The sequence below is a fragment of the Tachypleus tridentatus genome, chromosome 7 (assembly GCF_004210375.1).
Source record: "Tachypleus tridentatus isolate NWPU-2018 chromosome 7, ASM421037v1, whole genome shotgun sequence".
NCBI classification, from domain to species: domain Eukaryota; kingdom Metazoa; phylum Arthropoda; class Merostomata; order Xiphosura; family Limulidae; genus Tachypleus; species Tachypleus tridentatus.
In genome coordinates this window covers 155,239,795-155,261,142 of record NC_134831.1, presented here as the reverse complement: position 1 = coordinate 155,261,142, position 21,348 = coordinate 155,239,795, and the positions used below count along the sequence as shown (strand labels likewise).

At 33.5% G+C, this 21,348-nt stretch overlaps 1 protein-coding gene across 7 annotated transcripts in view; it reads right to left on the bottom strand.

Annotated features, from left to right (window-relative positions):
- Positions 1–19,781, bottom strand: part of LOC143256962 (TBC1 domain family member 31) — a 66,853-nt gene extending 47,072 nt beyond the window's left edge. For 2 of the 7 annotated variants that reach the window (XM_076514899.1, XM_076514906.1), the window contains exons 1-3: positions 19,640–19,781; positions 12,472–12,534; positions 9,638–9,747 (exon numbers count right to left, since the gene is read on the bottom strand). In XM_076514899.1, coding sequence (XP_076371014.1) covers positions 9,638–9,676 — 39 coding nt within the window. In that variant the 5' untranslated portion in view covers positions 9,677–9,747; positions 12,472–12,534; positions 19,640–19,781. The remainder of the gene's footprint in view (positions 1–9,637; positions 9,748–12,471; positions 12,535–19,639) is intronic. The other 5 variants (XM_076514900.1, XM_076514905.1, XM_076514902.1 and 2 more) reach the window with 4 other exon arrangements.
- Positions 19,782–21,348: the final 1,567 nt, after the last annotated feature.

The window sequence follows — 21,348 nt, the reverse complement described above, 5'->3', positions numbered from 1 at the left end:
TGTTTCATCAAAGTCTGAAGAATTCTTACAGGCAGAAGACAACCACAAGATGTAGAAAAAGATCCAATGCAAATGATGAGATATGAACAAACAAGGGGAAATCCACATGCCTGATTGAAAAGTTTCTTCTTAGGGATGACAGAAATAACATGCCAAGAAAAAGATGCCTGATTTGACGAGAAGACACCTGAAACAAAGTACAGGGACAAGATGACAGAGAATGTCTGTGAGGGAATAAAATGAAGGGAATGAGCATTACACAAGAAAGCCATGCAGGTACCATAAGAACATAGAGTCTGGATAGAACACAATAGCATATCTACATCCAGCCAAGGATAAAGGTGAGAAATGGAAGGAAGGAAAATTGGTTAGGGGGAGGAATTAGCCTCCTGAGCTATTGAAGCTTTTGGAAGGAAAGACCAATATGAAAAAAGAATATATGCAGAATGATAGAGTGCATAAATAGTTGATTGCAGAATAATCCAGCCTACGATGCCCATAAAAAAGGAAATAAGTCTTAACAGATAAGAGGAAAATTAAGTACAAGGACAGCAGTTAGAAAGAAAAGAACTACATTATCATTCCAATCCAGAAGAACAGCATACTGAGGTGGATGAACAATCCAGAAGAACACCATACTGAGGTGAATGAACAATCCAGAAGAACACCATACTGAGGTGAATGAACAATCCAGAAGGAATACAAGATGAAAAAGGCAGGAGAGATACATATTTAACAGTGCTTAGAAAAATGAAAAGTGTGGGATAGGGCAGCCTGAAATCCCATGATCAAGAAAAGAGAAAACCCTGAATCAAAAAGCCAAGTTTAAAAATCTATGATAAGTATTAAAGATTAAACACAGAATACTGCATGTAATCAATTATCCATTCTTCACCATTGCCTCGAGGACTGACATAAATATCACTTCAAAACACTTCAACATCTTGAGAAATACATACAGCACAGAGATATTATGTATGGCTTGGAGATTTATAGAATATGTCTTGAATTAAATGTCTGGTGAGTGAATATTCTTAATGCAAACAACAATGACAAAAAAAAATTCCACTTACATTGATAAACATCACTACAGTAAAGACAAATGAAACATGCTAAGTAAGAAGCTATCCTTTGGTATAAACTGGATCTCTTCTCTAGGGACTGGATAAAAACTAGGTGTGTAGCTGAAGGAGGTGAAGGGCTGACTGAAACACTGATGATTTATGTTAACACAGAAGGGATGGAGTAAGAGGTATTGAATAGACAGATTGGAGTTGGAGCAGCCATGAACACATGGTTGTGGCACCACTGTAGAATTGTTGGAATGGATCAAGACTAGATGATACCTGAATATATGAAGGAAATGATCCAAGGCTTGATATATAGCCAAATGTTCCAGGATTTTGATATTGTAAATATTCATGAAGGTATGTAAATCCAGAATACCTGTAAATATGCAAGCCTTTTACAACCACTAATGCATATCATCTACAAGAAAAGGGAAGTTGGAGCTTCCAATGGATTCTGTGCAAGATTCCACTGATCATGCCAAGTCCACTAAAAAGATTGCCTATGTGCTCAACCCAAGAGGATTAGGGCTTCTGTAGAACATCACATCCCCAAACTCAACACAACCACATGAGATGTAAGAGAGAGCAAGAGAGCAGTAAGAGCACAGAGAATAAAAATCTGCAAAAAAACAAAGTCGAAAGGAACAAGGTTGGGACCGATTTGGTTGAGGGTTGAGAAAAACAATGATCAAATGATATTGTGTTAGCTTCAGGAATAATTTCCCTAATTTGATTATCTAGCCTACACAGGTTGCCTTCAGGAGAAGCCAATGAGTGTTATGCACAACACTTGAACATGTAAATGGTAGGCAAATGCCTTGATCACCTAATGAAAGACATACGAGGCCAGAACAAACTTGAAAGACAGGACATGAAATTGATAAGATACCCAGTGATGATCACCAACTGACAAGATATCAGGATATGCAGGTAACAATTTATGATGTCTACCCTAATTATCCACAAATCTGAAGAAAAGCCCATGATGGTGAAAAAAAAAAAGACTAATAAAAAGGAGTAGAATAAAAAGTTGACTGAGGCAAAGACAAATCAATCAGAAGCTGCCAGTCTCTGGTTATCTTAAGTACTACTAGCAGTATGACATGAAAACCTAAAGAAGTATGATTATCAAGTTTGATGGCCTGCTGGGAAAGAACTTTTACCACATCTGGCAGATGTGGACTGGTGGTAGAATCCTGAGGCAATGGAAAGAAAAATTTGTAACTGAGGTAAGAGAAGAAGGGAAAAAATTGTTGACAAATCCCTAAGATAAAACCCAAATAATTCACAGATCTGTGGTGAAAGGTCACCAAAGGAAAATAAAATCAAACAATCAAGCCTCCACTGGACTGGAACCACAAGGTGGTCAAGAGCACTGTTGATGACCTGTATCTGCATTGTGTAAGATGACAAGATGAGGAACTCCTGCAAAAAGGAACAGGTAAAGGCAGTAATTAGGGACATGTATAAACTCAAAATACAACAAATGATCCATCAAAAAAGAAATGGTAGTGTGCTGTTGCACCAACTCCACGCAGGATTCCAGTCTCAGGAATAATATTATAAACATACTACTGAAGAAAAGGAGCCACATGTAAGTTCCAGAGATAAGGAGGCAGTGAATGAACCTGGAACAAGACTTTGTTCCTCCCCCAGAAATCCCAACAATAGATAAACCATGTGTGTAAGACTAGGAGCTGAAGAAGACAAACATGCCAACACAGAGGCAATTAAATTGAATAAATCCATTTAAAAAACCTACAGGATCTCTGTGGATTACCTCAGAAAGGAATTGGATAGTAGCATAGGAGAATCAATAGGATAAAACATAGGGACGAAAACTTGGCATTGGATAAAGAAGCAGGATGACCAAAGTACATCTCCAAACTGACAAATTCAATTCTAACTATTGAGAAACAGACATTCAGCCTGATAGTAGGTAAATGCAAAATGATCTGAAATTCACAGAGTGCAAGGCATGCTAGCACTATCAACCATCTGAAAAATAAAATGCTCAGCATCAGCCCTTATATCTGTGAGTGGATGGGGACCAAATACTGATAAGAGGATATATCATGTAACAAAAAAGGGCAGAGAAATGGATAAAACAGAACATATCCAAAAATCATGCTTAAGAACGGCTGTATTAGGTCAAGCTGATTCTGCAGTTGGGGAAAGGAAGGCATGGCAAAATCAGGTAGTGGAAAAAGCCTGTCAAAATCCTCATCAATCCAAACAGATTTGCCATGTTGAAGGAGAATGCAAGCAAGATCAAGAGAAGGAGGTTTACACATATAAAGATCAATCTCACAACAGATAACAGCCAATAAATCTAAAAATGGGTAACCCCCACTTGTAGCCTGTCATCAAGTCAGCAGCAAAATAGAAAAAGAAAGCAAAAGTACTTATTGTTTTTCAAGTATATACTTTATTATTATAAAAGTAACTAAAATGTAAAAAGGGGGAACTCTTTAGTTACTTAAGGTTAGAATAGGTAAAATAAATAACAACAATATACATTTTTCATGAACCATGCATATGAGCAACGTGCCACATGAGCTACACGTTCCCCAAATGACTTAAATTTACATTAGAATGGTGTGAACAGTACTAGTATTTAGTATTAATAAATCTATACTATTACATGTAAAAGCTACTTAGGATAAACAAATGTTACAATTTGACCAACCTGGTGTGAGTTAGTGTATAAAAAATAACAAAGAAAATATAAAGTTTTGCTGAAAAAAAATGTTTGAAATGTATATACGAGGTTTTAAAGAAATCAAAGGACATTTGATATTTTGGGGATGAAGTATTTTTAATCTCTTCATGAAAATCACTTAATACTTGATATGTTCATGGACAAATTTATAGTAAAAAACTTCCTTAATAAAATATTTTTTTATACAAGGAACTTGTAATTTTTTTAAAAAGTCTGCCAAATTTTGTGAAGCTACACATACTGTATAAAACATCATAGTATTAAAACTACGTACAAGTAAAAATGGTCACACACTGAGAAAATGTCTGTAACTGGCTCGATACCAATTGTGCATTATGTAGTTTAGCTGACTAAGCTTTGAGTGCTAATTGAGTGCAAAGCACATTCCAAACATCATAAACAGACTATTGTAAAATGTATATGTATGCAATATGCACAAAACAACAATAAAATACTGTGCATGTCATTTGGTAGGAATTTCCAAGAAATGTACATCAGCTTTAATATCTCAAACTGAGATGTTACGACATTTTCACTGTGCTGGAGATCTCAAATACAACATACAATAGAAAAGAATGATTTGCACATTATGTTAAGCAAATTGGAAATTTATTCACAAATAGGGCTGTTTTAATTCACAAAGTGCAATACAAAACCAGATTTATTGTTCTCTGCATATGGAAGTGTGAAGAATTATTAGCCAAGGCATGTCCACTTTTAGTGGACATCATACTCTCAAACAACCCTAGCACAGATTATGGAATAATGGCTAAAACTAGGGTAAAAGGAAACATAGAATTCTGACTGAATGAACCAACGTAAACAGTCTCCTGTTACAAGAGACACACACAAGGTATCTTTTATTTAATAATATTACCATAATTATACTTGATACGAATTCTACCTGGCATGCGCTATCACCAGAAGAGGAAAAGGACATCTCAAACCTGAAGAAGTAATAATGTGACATAAGTAAAAGTTTAAAAATGTATTCAGATTTGTCCATATACTAGCTTGAAGAATGTCCTCCAATTGGTACAGTGAACAGGAGACCAAAGACATTGCTAAAATGTCACATTTGATAAGACAAAACCCAAAATTTATCCATAAAGTGATCAAGTACACCACAATAAACAAGATGGACTAACTACAATCACTTGTTAATGTTATCAGAATAAGATATAAAGGAGCATAATACTTCATAAGGTATAGAAAAAACAAACCTAAATGGTTTAATACATGCACAATAAAATAAAACAGTCCTGATTGGACATGAAAAGCAACGTTTTCAATGAGAACTTTTATCAGTCAGAACAAATAACACAACAGGTAAAAAAACCAGTGGTTACCCTTCTTCATAGCACATGTTCTAGGTAGGAAAACCTAGGATGAAATTATAGATTCTTCTGAGCAAATAACTCACATGATGCATTGTCTTGCCAGATAAAAGCAAAAAATGGGTCTTAAGAGAATAATGATAAAGCAAACAAGTCACTGAGGATTAAAATGAAAAAGTCAATTAATGTAAGACTACATCAAGTTCCACTTTTGAAAATGTCTAGGAAATCAAGAAAATGGTAGATGAAAAGCTCAGAACAAATCAGTATACAACGGGACAAAAGAGGTTGAAGGTTCCCATGTCAATAAAAAGTGACAAATAATGTAATTCTATAATCTTTTACAGAGAAAGCTGATAAATCAAAATCATGTACCAAATACATGGAAACAAAAAGTGATCTATTGAGAAACTGGAGAAAAACAAGATATGGAATGGTGAATGCACTAGCCCTGAGACTGATATACAACAGAGTATGAATGTCAGAAAGAATGAGCTAACATTCAAAAACACCCACAAAGAAAATCCAGTTTCCCTAAAAAGGATATGTAACCAGCTATGAAACAGACATCTGAGGCTTAAATATGAGATGTTCTGATGAAGATAATGAGATCAGTTCAGCAAGAGACAGATGGCATAACAGGGGAGACTGCAGTTGGATCAATCAAAATGGAACAATGAGAAGAAACCTGACACTTCACAGAATTGACTTAATTTGACTCAAGGCATCCATTAGCACTGAAGCTTGATCCACTATTATAGACCAGTAAAGTAGAAAAAAGATGATTCCACTATTATAAAGGTACTGATTAATGGGTGACCCAACCATTTGCCTAATCATTTAATAGCAAAAGGATGGGGGAAGTCCATCTATAGGAAGAAGTCAACAATATGTAAATTGTTCACCACACTGTAACATAACATGCTCAAAGGTAAACATACTGACCATAAAGCCACACAAAACTTTAAACAACAGCACTATGGAATTGTCTGTGTAAATCAATACAATATGATTGTGTAGAAGTAGTAGAAATTATACATACATACATACATACACTGAACCACTGACACTTTCAATAAGATTATGTAAGATAATGTTTCCCCTGGTGTCAGAGAGATACGAGGGCTGTTCAAAAAATATGCGGACTGTTTGAATTGCGCGGCTCCAGTTGGTTCCAGGGGAATCCGCTTGGTGTCGCTAGGTTCGCACAGATCAGCTGATTACGACGCCATTTCCTGATTGCAGATATCTTCATTTGTGTATTAGCTACGCGGTTTTAAGTGAAGTGCGATATTTTCGTTTGGCAGATTTCAGAATGAATGACCTGAAGGAGCAACGACTTGCTGTGAAATTGTGTGTTAAACTTGGAAAATCTGCGACTGAAACTTTTGCTATGCTTAACACGGTTTACGGTGATGTTGCTATGAAGCGTACGGCATTTTTCAAGTGGCATGAACGTTTTAAGGATGGTCAACAGTCCATTGAAGATGATGAGCGTCCTGGACGTCCTTCCACGTCAACTGACGACCCACACGTCGACAAAATCAACACCCTGGTGCGGGCAAATCGACGTCTGACTGTCAGGGAGCTTGCTGAAGAGTGTGGGATATCAGTTGGATCTTTTTACGAGATTTTGACCGAAACATTGAAGATGCACCTCGTTGTTGCGACATTTGTGCCTCAGAACTTGCGAGTTTTTGGCCAAACACTCGATCACTGTTCTTCCCCACCCCCCCTACTCACCTGACCTTGCTCCTTGCGATTTTTTCTTGTTCCCCAAACTCAAAAGACTCTTTAAAGGAAGAAGATTTGAGACAATTCCCGAGATTAAGGCAAATGCGACGAAGGAGCTGGAGGACATTACAAAAGAAGCGTACCAGGACTGTTTCAACAAGTGGAAACACCGTTGGGATAAGTGTGTGCATTGGGGAGGGGAGTACTTTGAAGGGGTCCAAGACCTGTAACTTCTAAATAAAGTACATTTTGTTTTATGATGTCAGTCCGCATATTTTTTGAACAGACCTCGTACTTGTCTCCTAAAATCATGCTCTAGCCTGTAAAACAAATATTTGTTGAAAGATGAAGGTCAAAATGAAGAGGAAGAAAAGGAAAGTCCACAGTAATAAATTCTCAATTCAATGAAAACTACTAAAAGGATTCGGAGCAATTTGGCAAAACAATTTTTTGTAAGCTATCATAGCTGTACTAAAATGTATCTAGGAAGTGAAATCACAAATGGAAGTGGTCTATACTAGTTTAACCCAAGAAAAAAACTTCAAGCAAAACCATGATCTCCAAAGAATAAAGGATATTTTTTACTAAGTGTAAAGACAGATGTTTGAACTCGTGAACCTCCAAAGCTTGAAACACCATAGGAGATGAATCAAAAATCTTCCTGAACTGTTTTGATCCAAATTCCATAAGAACTGAATTCTGTAAAATGTTTCTCCTTAGTATCTTCATTTGTATTTAGTTGTTTTTTCTTCCAATTTTACCCCATTCTTCCAGAAAAATGTTTTTCTTCAACCTGTCTGATGCAGGCTGTGATTTGAAGCAGTTGGTTTTTTATATAGCATAACAATAAGAAATTGTAACAGTGAATAAACTTGCTGAACACATTTGTTTAAACATTTCTTTTGTGACTAGAACAATTTCTTTCTCTATACACTTTTCATAATACACAGAACTGCAAATGTAGCCTCCAAGAAACAAACAGAAAGGCATTTGACTGCATTATTAACAGTAAGACGTTTTGTCAGACATTAGGGATAAACAAATTGTTAGTATGTGGATACAGCTCTTGAAAGATGACAAAGGAAGGCTAGTATCTGATTATTAATGAAATGGCTAGGTTATTAAATTCTGCTTCTTCTTCAGTTTTTACTAATGAAGACTTGAGCAGTATTCCTTATCCTGAACAACTAATAGATGAAAACAAAGTTGAACAAGACAACTGTATAAAATTTGAGCTTGTTAAAATAAAGTTGGGAAATTTAAAGAATGATAAGGTTTCTGGGCTAAATAATATTTCTCTGAGGGCTTTAAAGGGGGTTGAGTGAATATATGACCTACTTGCCATAATTTTTTGTAAATAAATAGTGGTCAACTACCAAGAGATCAGAAATCAGCTGACTTCTCTCCTATATTCAAGGGAGGAATATACAATTTGTCCTGGTACTTATAAGCCTATTAGTTTTACATCAGTTGTGGGAAAAGTTTTGGAAAATCTGAAAAAAGATACTTTGTAAAGTCATTAAAACAAAGTTTAAAATTCTATTGAAGAGTCAGTATGGTTTCACTAAAAAAAAATCTTGCCTTGCAAATCTTTTGATGTTCTTTGAAAATGTTACTGCATATGAAGATGAAGGTAAGGGTGTAGATGTGATGTATCTAGATTTTCAGAATGAATTTGAAAAGGTGTCACATAGAAGACTCATAAAAAAACTTCTCTATAGGTGTAGGTGATAACTTAACTAATTGGATAAAAGAGTAACTTGATGGAAGGAAGCAGAGAGCTGTTATAAATGAAGTTCAGTCAACCTGGATTATTATTGCAAGTGGTGTACCTCAGGCTTTAGTTTTAAGACTATTGCTCCTTTTGACTTGCATTAATGAGAAAGGAATGGTAAAGAAATATGTTTTCTGGAGATAAAGGTTTTGGATGCTGCTGGTTGTGAAGAGGATGTTATTGCTTTATAAAAGGATTTATATCATTTACTGTGTTGGGCAAAAAAAGGACAAATGGGTTTTAATTAATATTGCACGTGGGTTACCATAATCTGATTTATAACTTAGATGGAAATAATTTTAAGTGACATGAAATAAAAGAATACTAGTGTAATGGTTGATCAGCAACTTAAGCCATTCAAGCAGTGTGCTGTTGCTAGTAGTAGGGCAAATATGATTTTAGGTTGTGTCTACAGAAATATTGAATACAAGTCTAAAAATGTTACAATTTCATTGTATAAGTCACTAGTTAGGCCAGTGCAACTGATACACACCAGTTAATTTGGAAATGTAGATGGAAGTTTCATTCAAAGGATTGGCGCACAAAAAACATTTCAGCAGTAAGACAAGGTATAAGCTATCTATTCTGTGGAGAAGTGAGTAGTGTTTATGAATTTATGTGCTTCATTAATCTTATTTACTTTATCTGAACACTACGTATAATTATCAATAATCCATTGCCTTGCTGTAAAATATTACAGTTTATAACAGTAAGAACTGTTTAAGAGCGATGAAACAGATGGTAATGAGTGAATCCACATTTCAAGAAGAGTGAGCATTGATCAAAACTTTACTTTAAATTCTTTGCTGATAGGTTTTTCAGCACTTCTGCTAAATGATGTTATTTACTGATGCGTTTTAGATCATACACAGAAAAAGAAAAGAAAAACTTGATACAAACATATTTGTGTTCAAAAACTGTACAAGAAAAACAAGCTTAATTCAAAATCATACGGCACACCAACTGTACTTCTAATTTAAAAAACTATATATAAACATACCTGTAATACTGCCATGTGATTTTCAATGTTGTTTGACATTACAATTATCTGCTGCTATCCACACTTAAAAGAAATACCCTAAGTACTTGATATAACTTTTCTGTTTTAACCTATGAAACAAGTGAATGATGAAAGATAATTAATCATAAATATTACCCTTCAAATATCCTACAAAGAAAAGGCTAATATTCTTTTCTACCTATATAAACAATTAATAAATACAAAGAAAATCATACATACAAATACATCATCTCCAATACAATATTCCAAAAATAAAAATGAAAGTTATCTATATCTAGGTTTATACATACAATCCATGCATTTATAAGTAGAATGCATTCTGGCAGTCCTTTTCCTTTATTGTGTCAAGCATGTTAAACTTTTTGCTATATAACAATTTAAATAGAGAAACAATTTAAGGCTTTAAAAAACAACATTTTTTTTTACACTGAAACTGTATTTTAGATAGCTTTATTTGAGAGAAATTGGTTCCTATCTCATTCTTTTCCTGTCCTCTAAACATTAACAAGAAAATTTGTAATCAGCACACCAATCTATATACCCCATAAATTTTGTTCCATTTCTCAACATGTACATATCACGAAACTACTCTGCAACACTAATATAGCACACTTATATTGGTGCAGCTGGCTACCTCTGCTATTCCAGCTCAATCCTCACTTTTAAGAGTTTGCAAGTTCTAAAGAAAAATACCAACTGCAGACAGGCAGGGTTGGTTGGTTGTTTAGCATTTATTGGTGCAAAGCAACAGTTATCTGTGCCAAACAACTGGTAAAAAAGTAAAAATAAAAGTAAAATTATTAAAATACATAAAAAGGAATCATCTTAAAACAAAACAAAGTCCAATTTTCAAATTAAAAACTTAAATGGAGTTAAAAAGGCTAATGGTCCTTAAAAATCTAAAGACACAACTGAGGTGGACAGTGTTACCATTGTCAATGACACTATCCAATGTCAAGGGTGAACTGTGGTAAATATATGTCTAAAATGGTGACATCTCTCATGGTCATAGACAGCATGACAGGAAAAAGTGGGCTGTTGTAACTTGAATGTCACACAGACCACACATAGATACATCAATCCCAGATAAAACTAGGACCAACATGTAGCCTTGTCAGGACAGCTTCCTCCTTCCAATCCTTATAAAAGCATGACAGTCAAAGAGCAATAGAAGATTTAACCTGGAAAAGCTTCTTATCACATTGCTCACTCCAAGTCAATTGCCAAATGGCATGGAACCGAGCTTTGAATACAGGGTCGTTGTCAATGTATGGGACAGGCATGGACACAATAGTACCAGAGCAGACAGACTAAGCTTCAATGTCAGTGAGCTCATTTTTACAAATACTGACATGGCCTGCTATGCAGAAAAACTGGATAGAAATATATGAGAGAGGAAAATTATCCAGTTGGTTTTGAATATCAATGAGAACAGGGTGATAACTAATGTGAAGCAATTTCATGCCCAGTAGAGAGCTAAGTGAGTTAGTATAAATCGTACAGTTCATGTACTGTTTAGTTTCTATGTGATTTAGAGCAAGAGAAATGGCATACAATTCAGTAGTGAGCACAAAAATTGTAAAGGGGATTCTGTGTGCAACCACAGAACCACAGCAAACCATAACAGAGCATACAGAATCACCTGATTTCAAACCATACATGTAAATAGAAATGGAAGGATGGTTCAAAAGACATTCAGCAAATAGAAGGTGGTACTTCCAATTGGAAGTATTTGCTTTCTTTAAGTGGCTCAAAAAAAGGTCACATTTGGAGATGGTAATAAGCCATAGTGGGATGGGCTGACCAGTGGAGACAACAATGTTGTCAAAGGACAAATCCAATTCACCCAACTGCACCTGAATACCAAGACCAAAAGGAACAATAGCAGACAATCTATTTTCAAAAAGCATGGTCCACTAAGGAAGGAAAACACAACCCCAGGTGGAATGCTGTGGTAAGAACTGAAGTTTTGAAGCATACAGTAAAGACAGTTACAAATGGCAGAGATATACAAACTCTGGACTTGAGAAATGCAGAAGGCACCTGTGCAGAACCAAAGCCCCTGATGGTGAACAGGGTCCAACATCTTTAAGGCCAAGGACCTGGCAGAGCCATATTCCAAAGACCCATACTCCAGTTTTGATTGAATGAGGGTACAATATATTTTTAGCATAGAATATCAATCTGTTCCCAAAAAAGGGTGAAGAGAAGTGCCCTTGTACACTTGACATGGAAGCACCATGGGAAGAACAACTTCTCTGAGATGGAACTTGAGATTGTGGTGAATACTCCATTAGCAACACAAGTGCATGCAACTGGTTTCAGAGCAAGAAAAGGTAAAACCATTTGCTGTGGTCCACTTTAATAAATAATTGAGGGCAGTCTCTAACTGCCATTCAATAAACCTCATGCTCAATGACTGACATGAAATGTGGAAGTCACTGATGCAGAAACTGTTTGCAACTGTAGAGGAGAGTTGTCCATTTGGCATGAAAAGTGTGACACTCAAGACACAGGAACTCCAAGTTCCTGTGGGAAAGAATGAGAAAGTGTCAAACCCAAGCAGACTGCACTGCTCTATTAGAAATGTTTAATAAAAATAGACAAATGGCCACACAACCCAAATAAGTTGAGGCCTTGCAGGATGCCATACCTCCATATAGCATCACAAGCTTTCTCAAGGTTAAAGAGTACAGAAACAAGATGTTGCTTAAAAAAGACTTTCCTGCTTGACATTTCAAGTTAAATCAGGTGGTCAGACACTGTTCAAAGTTCAATAAAATAAAAATTAATAGATATAAATAGATGTTTACCTTTATGAGATTTAATCCATTTAGAATAACCATTTGTTGTTCCTTGTAACAATATGCAGTATTCTAAAACAAAAACAATGTAATTCAGATTTATTTTTTGATAGTTACAAGGTCAGTCAAATTGACCAACATCATTTAGAGTTAGCATTAATAAAGTAATTGATTAAATATAAAATTGTATTCAAAAGTGTTTAATAATTACATAGAATGATATAGAAATGAAACTCGACAGTTTTTAAATAAAGAAGTGTTTTGCATCTTAATATCAAAACTACCTCACATATTGGATAAGCAACATTTTAAGAGAAAAAAATTCCAGGAGCAAATCTTTCTTAAAAATACCTTAATACTTAATTCTGTGTATAAAGGCCTTGTAATGTTTATTAATAATCTGCAAAATGTTGTAAAGATACACATACATTATAAAAAAAATTATAATATAATTGTTCTCATGGATATTTTTGAGGTTACTAGCGAGGTGGATTCTACCTAGCGCATACTGGTAGGAGTAATAGGAGAACTATTGCAGTGTTTTACTTTTTCATTACTGGAATTTTAACTTAGTCTGATGTTAACTACATGATGTTACCACCTCTGAATATGTTCAACCAACTGTAAAATAAAAGTAAATAATTCAACAAAAATATTTGAGGATAAAATGACAATAATGTTGTTGCTCTCTGCTTTTTTAGCAGAAATCACACTTAATTAGTACATTGGATGAAAATGAGAAATTTAAACATTATTTATTGATGTTTATTCCATCACAACCTTCAGATCAAAGATTTTTCATAGGCAGAATAATTTGTCATTAACCCCCACACTTAATCTTCTTTACACACACACGACAATTCTGGTGTATACAGCCATAATACACACCTGCATTTGTGATATTCTTAGCAAGTGTATGACTACTGTACCTGCCTCAGAGTAAAAATTAGAACAAAGAGTTTTCTGTGAAAATGTGTGTATGTGTTGAAAGCATGTTTATTCAAACTGTGTCAGTGAAGTCCTGGGTATCCTACTTCTAAGCAAAAGCACACTGGCCATCAAGATATATTTTCAGATCTAGAAGCTAGCCAACTATCAGGAGCTGGATGAACATAACCTAACTTCACTATTATTTTTACAAGTGCCTCCATGATCCTTGATCCTCAATTATCCCCAAATTTTCTCGAAATAACTGTCTCATTACTATTCCAAACATTAATTTTCATCTTTTTGAGAAATTGTCATTCAGAAATTAATTTTGATTGCAAAAGTTCAGGTACTACACAATATCTGGAGTTTTTGCATGCAGGAACTGGTGTGAATTCAAATTGTAAGTTGACCAGTTTAAACCAAGCCTTGCCTCTTATTTTTAGCTGTTAAGACAGAAATACAAAATATTTGTAACTTGGTTAACTTTATTCAATTAGTGATTAACAATACAGTATACAAAAATAAATATTATGATCTCTTAAAAATTCCACTCAACTTTAACTGTTCTGTTTTTCTATGCTACACAGCATGCACCCTTTAACCACATATGTATGTTCAGGTTGTGTTGGGATGTCACAGTTACACACTGTCCTTACAGATAATTCAATCTTCAGTCTGTTTTAACAAAGGCATTTTTCTAATACTTCCCAAGCATAGAATTGCACCAATTTTTTTACTTATTTTTCATGTATGTCAACATAGTACAAATGCATTTCCATGTCTATAATAAACAAAGTGCTGAAATGTAGGAGCTATATGTGCCTATGTTACTAATTAAATTTAGCTAAAATGAGAAATCAAAAAAGGAAGTAGTAATAGAGAAAAAGCACAATTGGACTTATGTAGCTCATGAAATTCTGAGAAATAGAGCATAACCGATTGACACTTGGCAATTATGATTATGACGACTTTTATAATTTTTCATTACAATGTGATTAAATGACAATAAAATGATCATTTATGACAAGGAACTTAAATATATTGAAGACGTTGATTTAGATTAAACATTGGGATTACTAGATAAATACACTAATATCCTGATTATCATCAGTTTCTGTTATTCACAATTTTTTCCCTTCCCAGGCTAGCATAAGTAATTGAAGCACCAGTGTATATTTATTTATATTTTCATTTCTTTCAATATGAATGAATGCTAACAACCACATGATATCAACATTTATTGATAGTATTACCTACACTAACTGTCTTTGGTCCCATCTGAGTGATTCACAAGTTCTAAATGCTGACTTAGGCAACATATTGCACAGAATTCCCACTGAATTGCAACATAACCATGGTCAGTTACTTCTTTATGCCAGTCCTCAATCTCAGATAATGTTCACAAAAGCAACTAACATTATTATCAGTTATGAATGGACCAAACCAGAATTCAGTTATCTTGATGGATGGAAAGAGTATAATTCTCTGGAATGCAACTGAAGTGCTGGAGAACATTCAGCAGCTTTGTCCTCAAAGTCAGTTGTGAAATATCTGATTTCACCTTCAAGTTAGTAGTTTGGCTCTCCTTCTTTCTGCCAAAATGCAGAAGTACAAGATAAAAAGGAGGATATAATACAGCTATAGAACTAAACAGTTTATTTTCATTATCAGATCCTGTTATGGAAATTAACACCTTAGCTGAATTCAACATATATTCACAACCAGATTTTTTATATTCTAAATCTTAGCTTTACAGGAATAAAAATTGTATATAGGAAAACAAAAAAAAACTTTCAACAAAAGTAAGATATGCAGCATTTGCATATTATAATGCCTACAATATTAATGAAATAAAAAGAACCACAGTTTTTTGCATTACCCTATGGTGGTATACCTCTCAGACTTGAAAGATAAATAACATATTTCCCAGCATTGAAGATGCACCTCCATTTTGACTAGCTAAGTTTTGGAAAAAGGATAAACATAAGAATAAGGTCCCAGCACTTCCACCACTCTTACCAGAATGTTTTGTGGATTGTTTAATTACTTACGGTACATAAATCCTCTTGCCAACTTCTCATTTTTTTGTGAGCTATATGCTTATCCTATCTACCTTTGAAAGTGTTTACCTTATATTACCACTGGAATATCTGTATTATTACCAGTAATAACATTATTCTAAGCCTATTCTAGGAGTACCTTTTGTGTTTTTTTTCAGAAGTCATTATACAGTCTACGTTAAAAACTGTTACAGAGAACTACTACTGAGAACAGGTCTGTGTTTGAAATCATTACACAACAAATGAAAAGAATAGTCTCATCGGAACCAAATAAACTTATGATATTTTGCAAATGGCTGCCGTTACCTAGTAGCATTTCTCCAATTTTACTTTTCATATGTTCTTATAATGTTACCTTAATATCAAGATCATTTCAGGTGGGTAAAAATGTCATTATTTGATGGAAAACAGGGAAATTAGACCATTGACTGGTTTACCTCAGCCTACTGCAGAAGCGCCAATGAATTTTGTGATCATTTATGATTATCTTGTTTATTTATTTTTTATTTAATACTAAGTAGCTTATATAATTCATTCTGAGTCGTATAGAGAAGCTTGGATTACTGTCTAGCATCAAAACACTTCCTCTAGGCTTAGATTTAGGCCAATGAACAATCTAACCTTCAGCCTGGAAAATGCAGAGTAAATTTGTGAGACTTAATTTGGGGAGAAAATAGCGTCTACCAAGCCGGGAAATACAGTACTTGTTTCTAGTAGTTTAATAATTGACTACAGGAATTTAATACAGTAACATTGCTACACCATGCAATGACATGTAAACAAATGAGGTAATTTAAAGTTGATGAAAAACTTGTAGAAAAATTATCATTACTGATATTGCATACACTTGGTATAATCCTTGTATTAAAAATTAAGTACATAGTAAATAACTACAAACAGACATAGTATAATTATTATTAAATTGAATAACAGTTCTATTCTTAGCTAGAAGTTCACATTACGTAACAGAAGTTATAATTTTTCCTACACTGAAAATGTATTTCCAATAGATACTTACACCCACTTACAAGTATTTTTAGTGCTGCCATCTATATACAAACTTTTTGTTTACACATGCCACAAGCCTTCTCTGCTCTCCTTATTGGAATTAAATGATTCCAACATGTCACTCATGTATATCATTATGCATCATTTCTCCACCAATATGAGCAGAACATACTTCACACACGCAACTCCCTTTACACACCTCTACCAAGATATCATATCAAGGTTTGGCAGAAGATGAAGCACAGGAGTAAAATGGGGAGTAAGAGTGAGAAATGCAAGTGGAGGGAAGTACCTATTAAACATATTTTCAGTGTAGAAAAATTATAACATCTGATATGGTACTTCCTTCCACTCATAAGATTAAGTAGAATCCCACACTGAATAGAAGGTGGAACCAGTGCAAGGGAATAACAGAAATAACCCCCAAAAGGTTCCAAAGGATACCTCTAGAAATGAGAGTCAGATCTAAAGATCCAATGCCTGAACAACACCTGAATCAGGCATGCTCTTCACCCATCCATTACAATAAATCTAGAATAGCATCCTCTCTGGTTATCTCTCTGACCATCTGCAATTGATTAAAAAACAAGGATTTTCCATCATTTCAAGAATTCTCTATCCTATACTATAGGACTCAATACAATCCCAGTTAATGTGTCAAGTTAATTTACCTCCATAATTAATGCATTACTATTCTTATTTTAATCATTACCAACCCTATCACATTATACAATTTTTCAATTACCTCTTCTGCCTGATTATGCAATCTATAATAACTGCCAATTAAAAATTTCATTCCCTTGAAACAGTGATTAAATCCATACAGGTTCAACCTCTCGAGTATCATTTCTTGTGTTTCAATTTTAACAGGCAGCAGTTCATCCATTATATCAAGTCTATCAATACGAACTAACATTCGTATTGTTTCTTGTGTTTCAATTTTAACAGGCAGCAGTTCATCCATTATATTATGTCTATCAATATGAACTAACATGTAAACCTTGAATTCAAAATAATTCCTACATCAATATTCTTCTAGTTTAAACAATTTGCTGTAAAATTCCCATTCCGTCATAGTCTTCCATCTCAACGAGAGCCCTCATCTCATACATTTTATTCCTAATATTACAATAGTAAAAACTAAATTTATTCTTGATTCTCATACATTCATTTATAAACTATTACTTAAGTTGATACACTCTGCATGTCATTTTTTCAAACTCTTAGCTATGTTATTCATTTGTTTATTCCCAATTTCCCAACTTCTTCATCACAAAATAAGTTTAGTTAAAAGTATCTTTAATGAATATACTTAAAAGCTTCTAAAATTCATCCTACTACCTAACCCATTTAGGTTTAAATAAAAAAGTGGTTTTGTCAAATATTGATATTCTGCCAAGTATTCCCCAGGGAATACATTTTTTAACCACTATAGAGTAGTGTTTTATCTGTTAGTAGATGCTAAAATGACATCACATGAAGGATGCTTCACTTTGCAATTTGTACTACTATGATGTCAGTAAAACATGATCATGCCATAAATCACAAGCATTATGTAATATGTAGACCACAATACAGCATAATATGTGAACTTCAAAAGTGTGTGTGTGTGTGTGTGTGTTTACTTACAGCAAAGCCACACTGGGCTATCTGCTCAGTCCACAGAGGGGAATCAAACCCCTGATTTTAGCATTGTAAACCCAGATTTATGACTGTACCAGCAGAGGTCAACATCAAAAGGAAGAAATAAAAATATCTGTTACTTTTAATTTTGCTTACATTTACTCTTGAAAGAGAACACTTTCAGAGACCCCAAGGAAATCCTTTAAGAATTAACTTTTGAGTTGAGCAAGTTATGTATTTCTAATGAAACTAAAATCCAACAGAAAATCAGGTAATTACATATACTTTTCTAGTATTTCTATTATAAAGATTAGAATGCACTGTTTCATCAGCTGAGTACCCTCACTATTAACAATAGTTTTGGTTCTAATTAACAAGTGGTATTCATTTCATAAAGTTAAACTTTAAACTGTTATACACTAAAAATTAAGGTAAAAGTAAAAAATTAAACAGGTAGTTTTGGATAGAGTCAATTAGGTTTATAAAATCAAAAATCATATCCGAGTCAAAAATACAACAGCTAATATATTACTTATACCATATAGTTTACATATAGCACTTTCACACCATAAAAATATATACACAGATACCTCCGTACATTCATAGATTATTTTATGATCTTAAAATTTTCAGCATTTTAATTAATCAAGTTTAATACTATATTATATCAACAATTTAAATTTATTTTGTCATTATATGCACTTATTTTAATCACATAAAAAATACAGAAATGGCACTCTGGTCTTCTCTGGCCTAACTACACCATTGGTATGAACTGGCACAAAAAAGTTATTTTAAATTCTGGTATAAATTGTATATTAGCATTTGTAACTCAAAACAAGTTGTCTTAAAATTGAAATTTCATACAATTATAATTCCTTACAAATGTACAAGTTTATATAAAAGGTTGACCTATTAGCTATTGCTTCTGGTAGTAGTTCATAATTTTCCCATCATAAACTAATGCACTGTAACTTCTTTCAAAAAAGGATATAAATTTATAATAAATCATGAGAAAATTACAGAAAATCATATATTGAATAGAAATTCTCAAGTGATAATCTCATTTTTTGTACCTTCTGGGCTCAAGACTAAACCTAACACCTCTTGCATGCTAGAGAAATTATGGAAGTCAGCTACATGTATTAATGCAGTAAAAATAATTTGAAGCATAAAGTTACAACCATTGTTACTACTACTAACTCTAAGTTAGTAGTAAAATGGTAAAGACAAAAGTAAAACTAAGGTAGTTCTTCAAATTACAAGAACAACACAATATTTTTACGAATGATTCTTAAAATGCACTAAAATCTAAATAACTTTTACGCAAAAAAGCTACAACTTTCAAATTAGTTTTAAGATATAATATAATAGTAAGTCATACCTTGACAATATTCTACAAGTACATCGCTCTGAGACAGGTACAAACTAACATAGTACATTATCCTTATATTATTATTTATACTCATAGTTTATACCGAGTTAACTTATATGTAACATAATTATTGATACAATATGCTATCAGTGTAAACACAAGTACAATCAAACACTAATACCTTAATCGTATAAACCCAAAGAAAACCTTTGATTCAAATGACCGCACATTAATCGAAACAAAATTTTTACTTTAGTATTAGCAACATTTTCTTTCATTCTACAATCTACAGTGTATTTAAACTATAAGTGTAAATGGTGGCGTCATCTTCAAATAAAATAATTTTATTTATACTAAACAGAAGAATATTTTATTAATTAGTAAATAATACGAGTTTTACAGACAAAATTTTTCACCACAGAACGCTGTATAAATATTAATAATTTTAGAATATCAGTCTTTTTATTTTCATTAAAACACTTTTGATTTATCACTTTCTTTGAACTTCCCAGTGTTTCAGCAAAAAGTCTGCTCGCCTACAAAACTAAAAACCTGTTTTCGATACCTGTGATTGGTACAGCTCAGATAATCCATTGTATGGTTTTGCATTTAACTATAAACAAGCAAGGCTCTCCATTGAGGAAGCCAGAGGTTTATAAATAAGTGTTAAAAATCATAGATCATATTAACTCACTGTAATTTTTTTAATTATAGTATCAAACACTATTGGTGTAGGAAGGAGTTCCAATATGAAGATGTGAAAATATACAGATTTTACAATAAGGGATTGAAAGTATAAGGAGCTACTAAAATCCGCTCCTGTGCTGTCCCAAGGCAGCTAAATCTGTGAGTACTAGGAGCATGCTCACCAGAAAATTAGTATAATAATATAATTTACAGTTGCTATATAAGCCAAATATGTAAAAGTAGAGGTGCTACAGTGTCCACCGATTCCGAAGTTTCTGAACAACTTTGATTTGTAAAATTTTTTATAACGTTAATGATTTTTATTTTGTGCAAAGTTGTTTAATTTAAAAGAAGTTGAGTTATGTATTTTCTCTTGATACTATATGCGTGTTGAATTTGTCATTAATGTTAATAGTCTGAAAAGTAATGTTGAATATATTTTATTTACTTAAAATTAGACTTTTAAGTTACACACACCTGACAAATATTGGCAGGGCTCATGTTGTATAGAGTTAACAGAGTAATAGTTTAACCATTATTCACTTTCTATAGCTCAGACTGCGGTAATCCAAACGATTACACATTTTCAGTGAATACGTTTTACTGGACCAATACATCACACACCAAATTTCAAGGCAAATCATTGAGAAAGGCACGACACACATTGTCCACTTTGTTTGAAGTCCTTCGTTTTTGTTTCCTTTGCAGGGAAAGTACTCACATTTTATTTGATAGTTAAACATACTAAACTTTTATGGATTTTTTTCTTCAAATTTGATACATTGGTATATCATTATAACCCATAATTCAGTGTCAAATTTGATCTAAGTATAAGAAACATATGCAAGGTTAGTCAGCAAAACCCCTCAATTTTGAAAAAGATAAAGTTTTTATATGAGTACGCAAAACGTCACGTGCAAAGCCACATCGGGCTATCTGCTGAGCCCACCGATAGAAATCGAACCCCTGATTTTAGCGTTGTGAATCCGTAGACTTACCGCTGTACTAGCGGTGGGCTAACTCTATCAATACAGATTCATTCATTTTTACTCACATTGTAATCGACACAAAAATAAAAAAAACCACTAAATTACCCAGTTTTCTTTCTATAACCGCTGCATATGCTGGCGGATTTACCATTTTATTGTTACTTTAATATTGATGTTATTTTCAGTTAAATATATATATAGAAATGCATGCAAC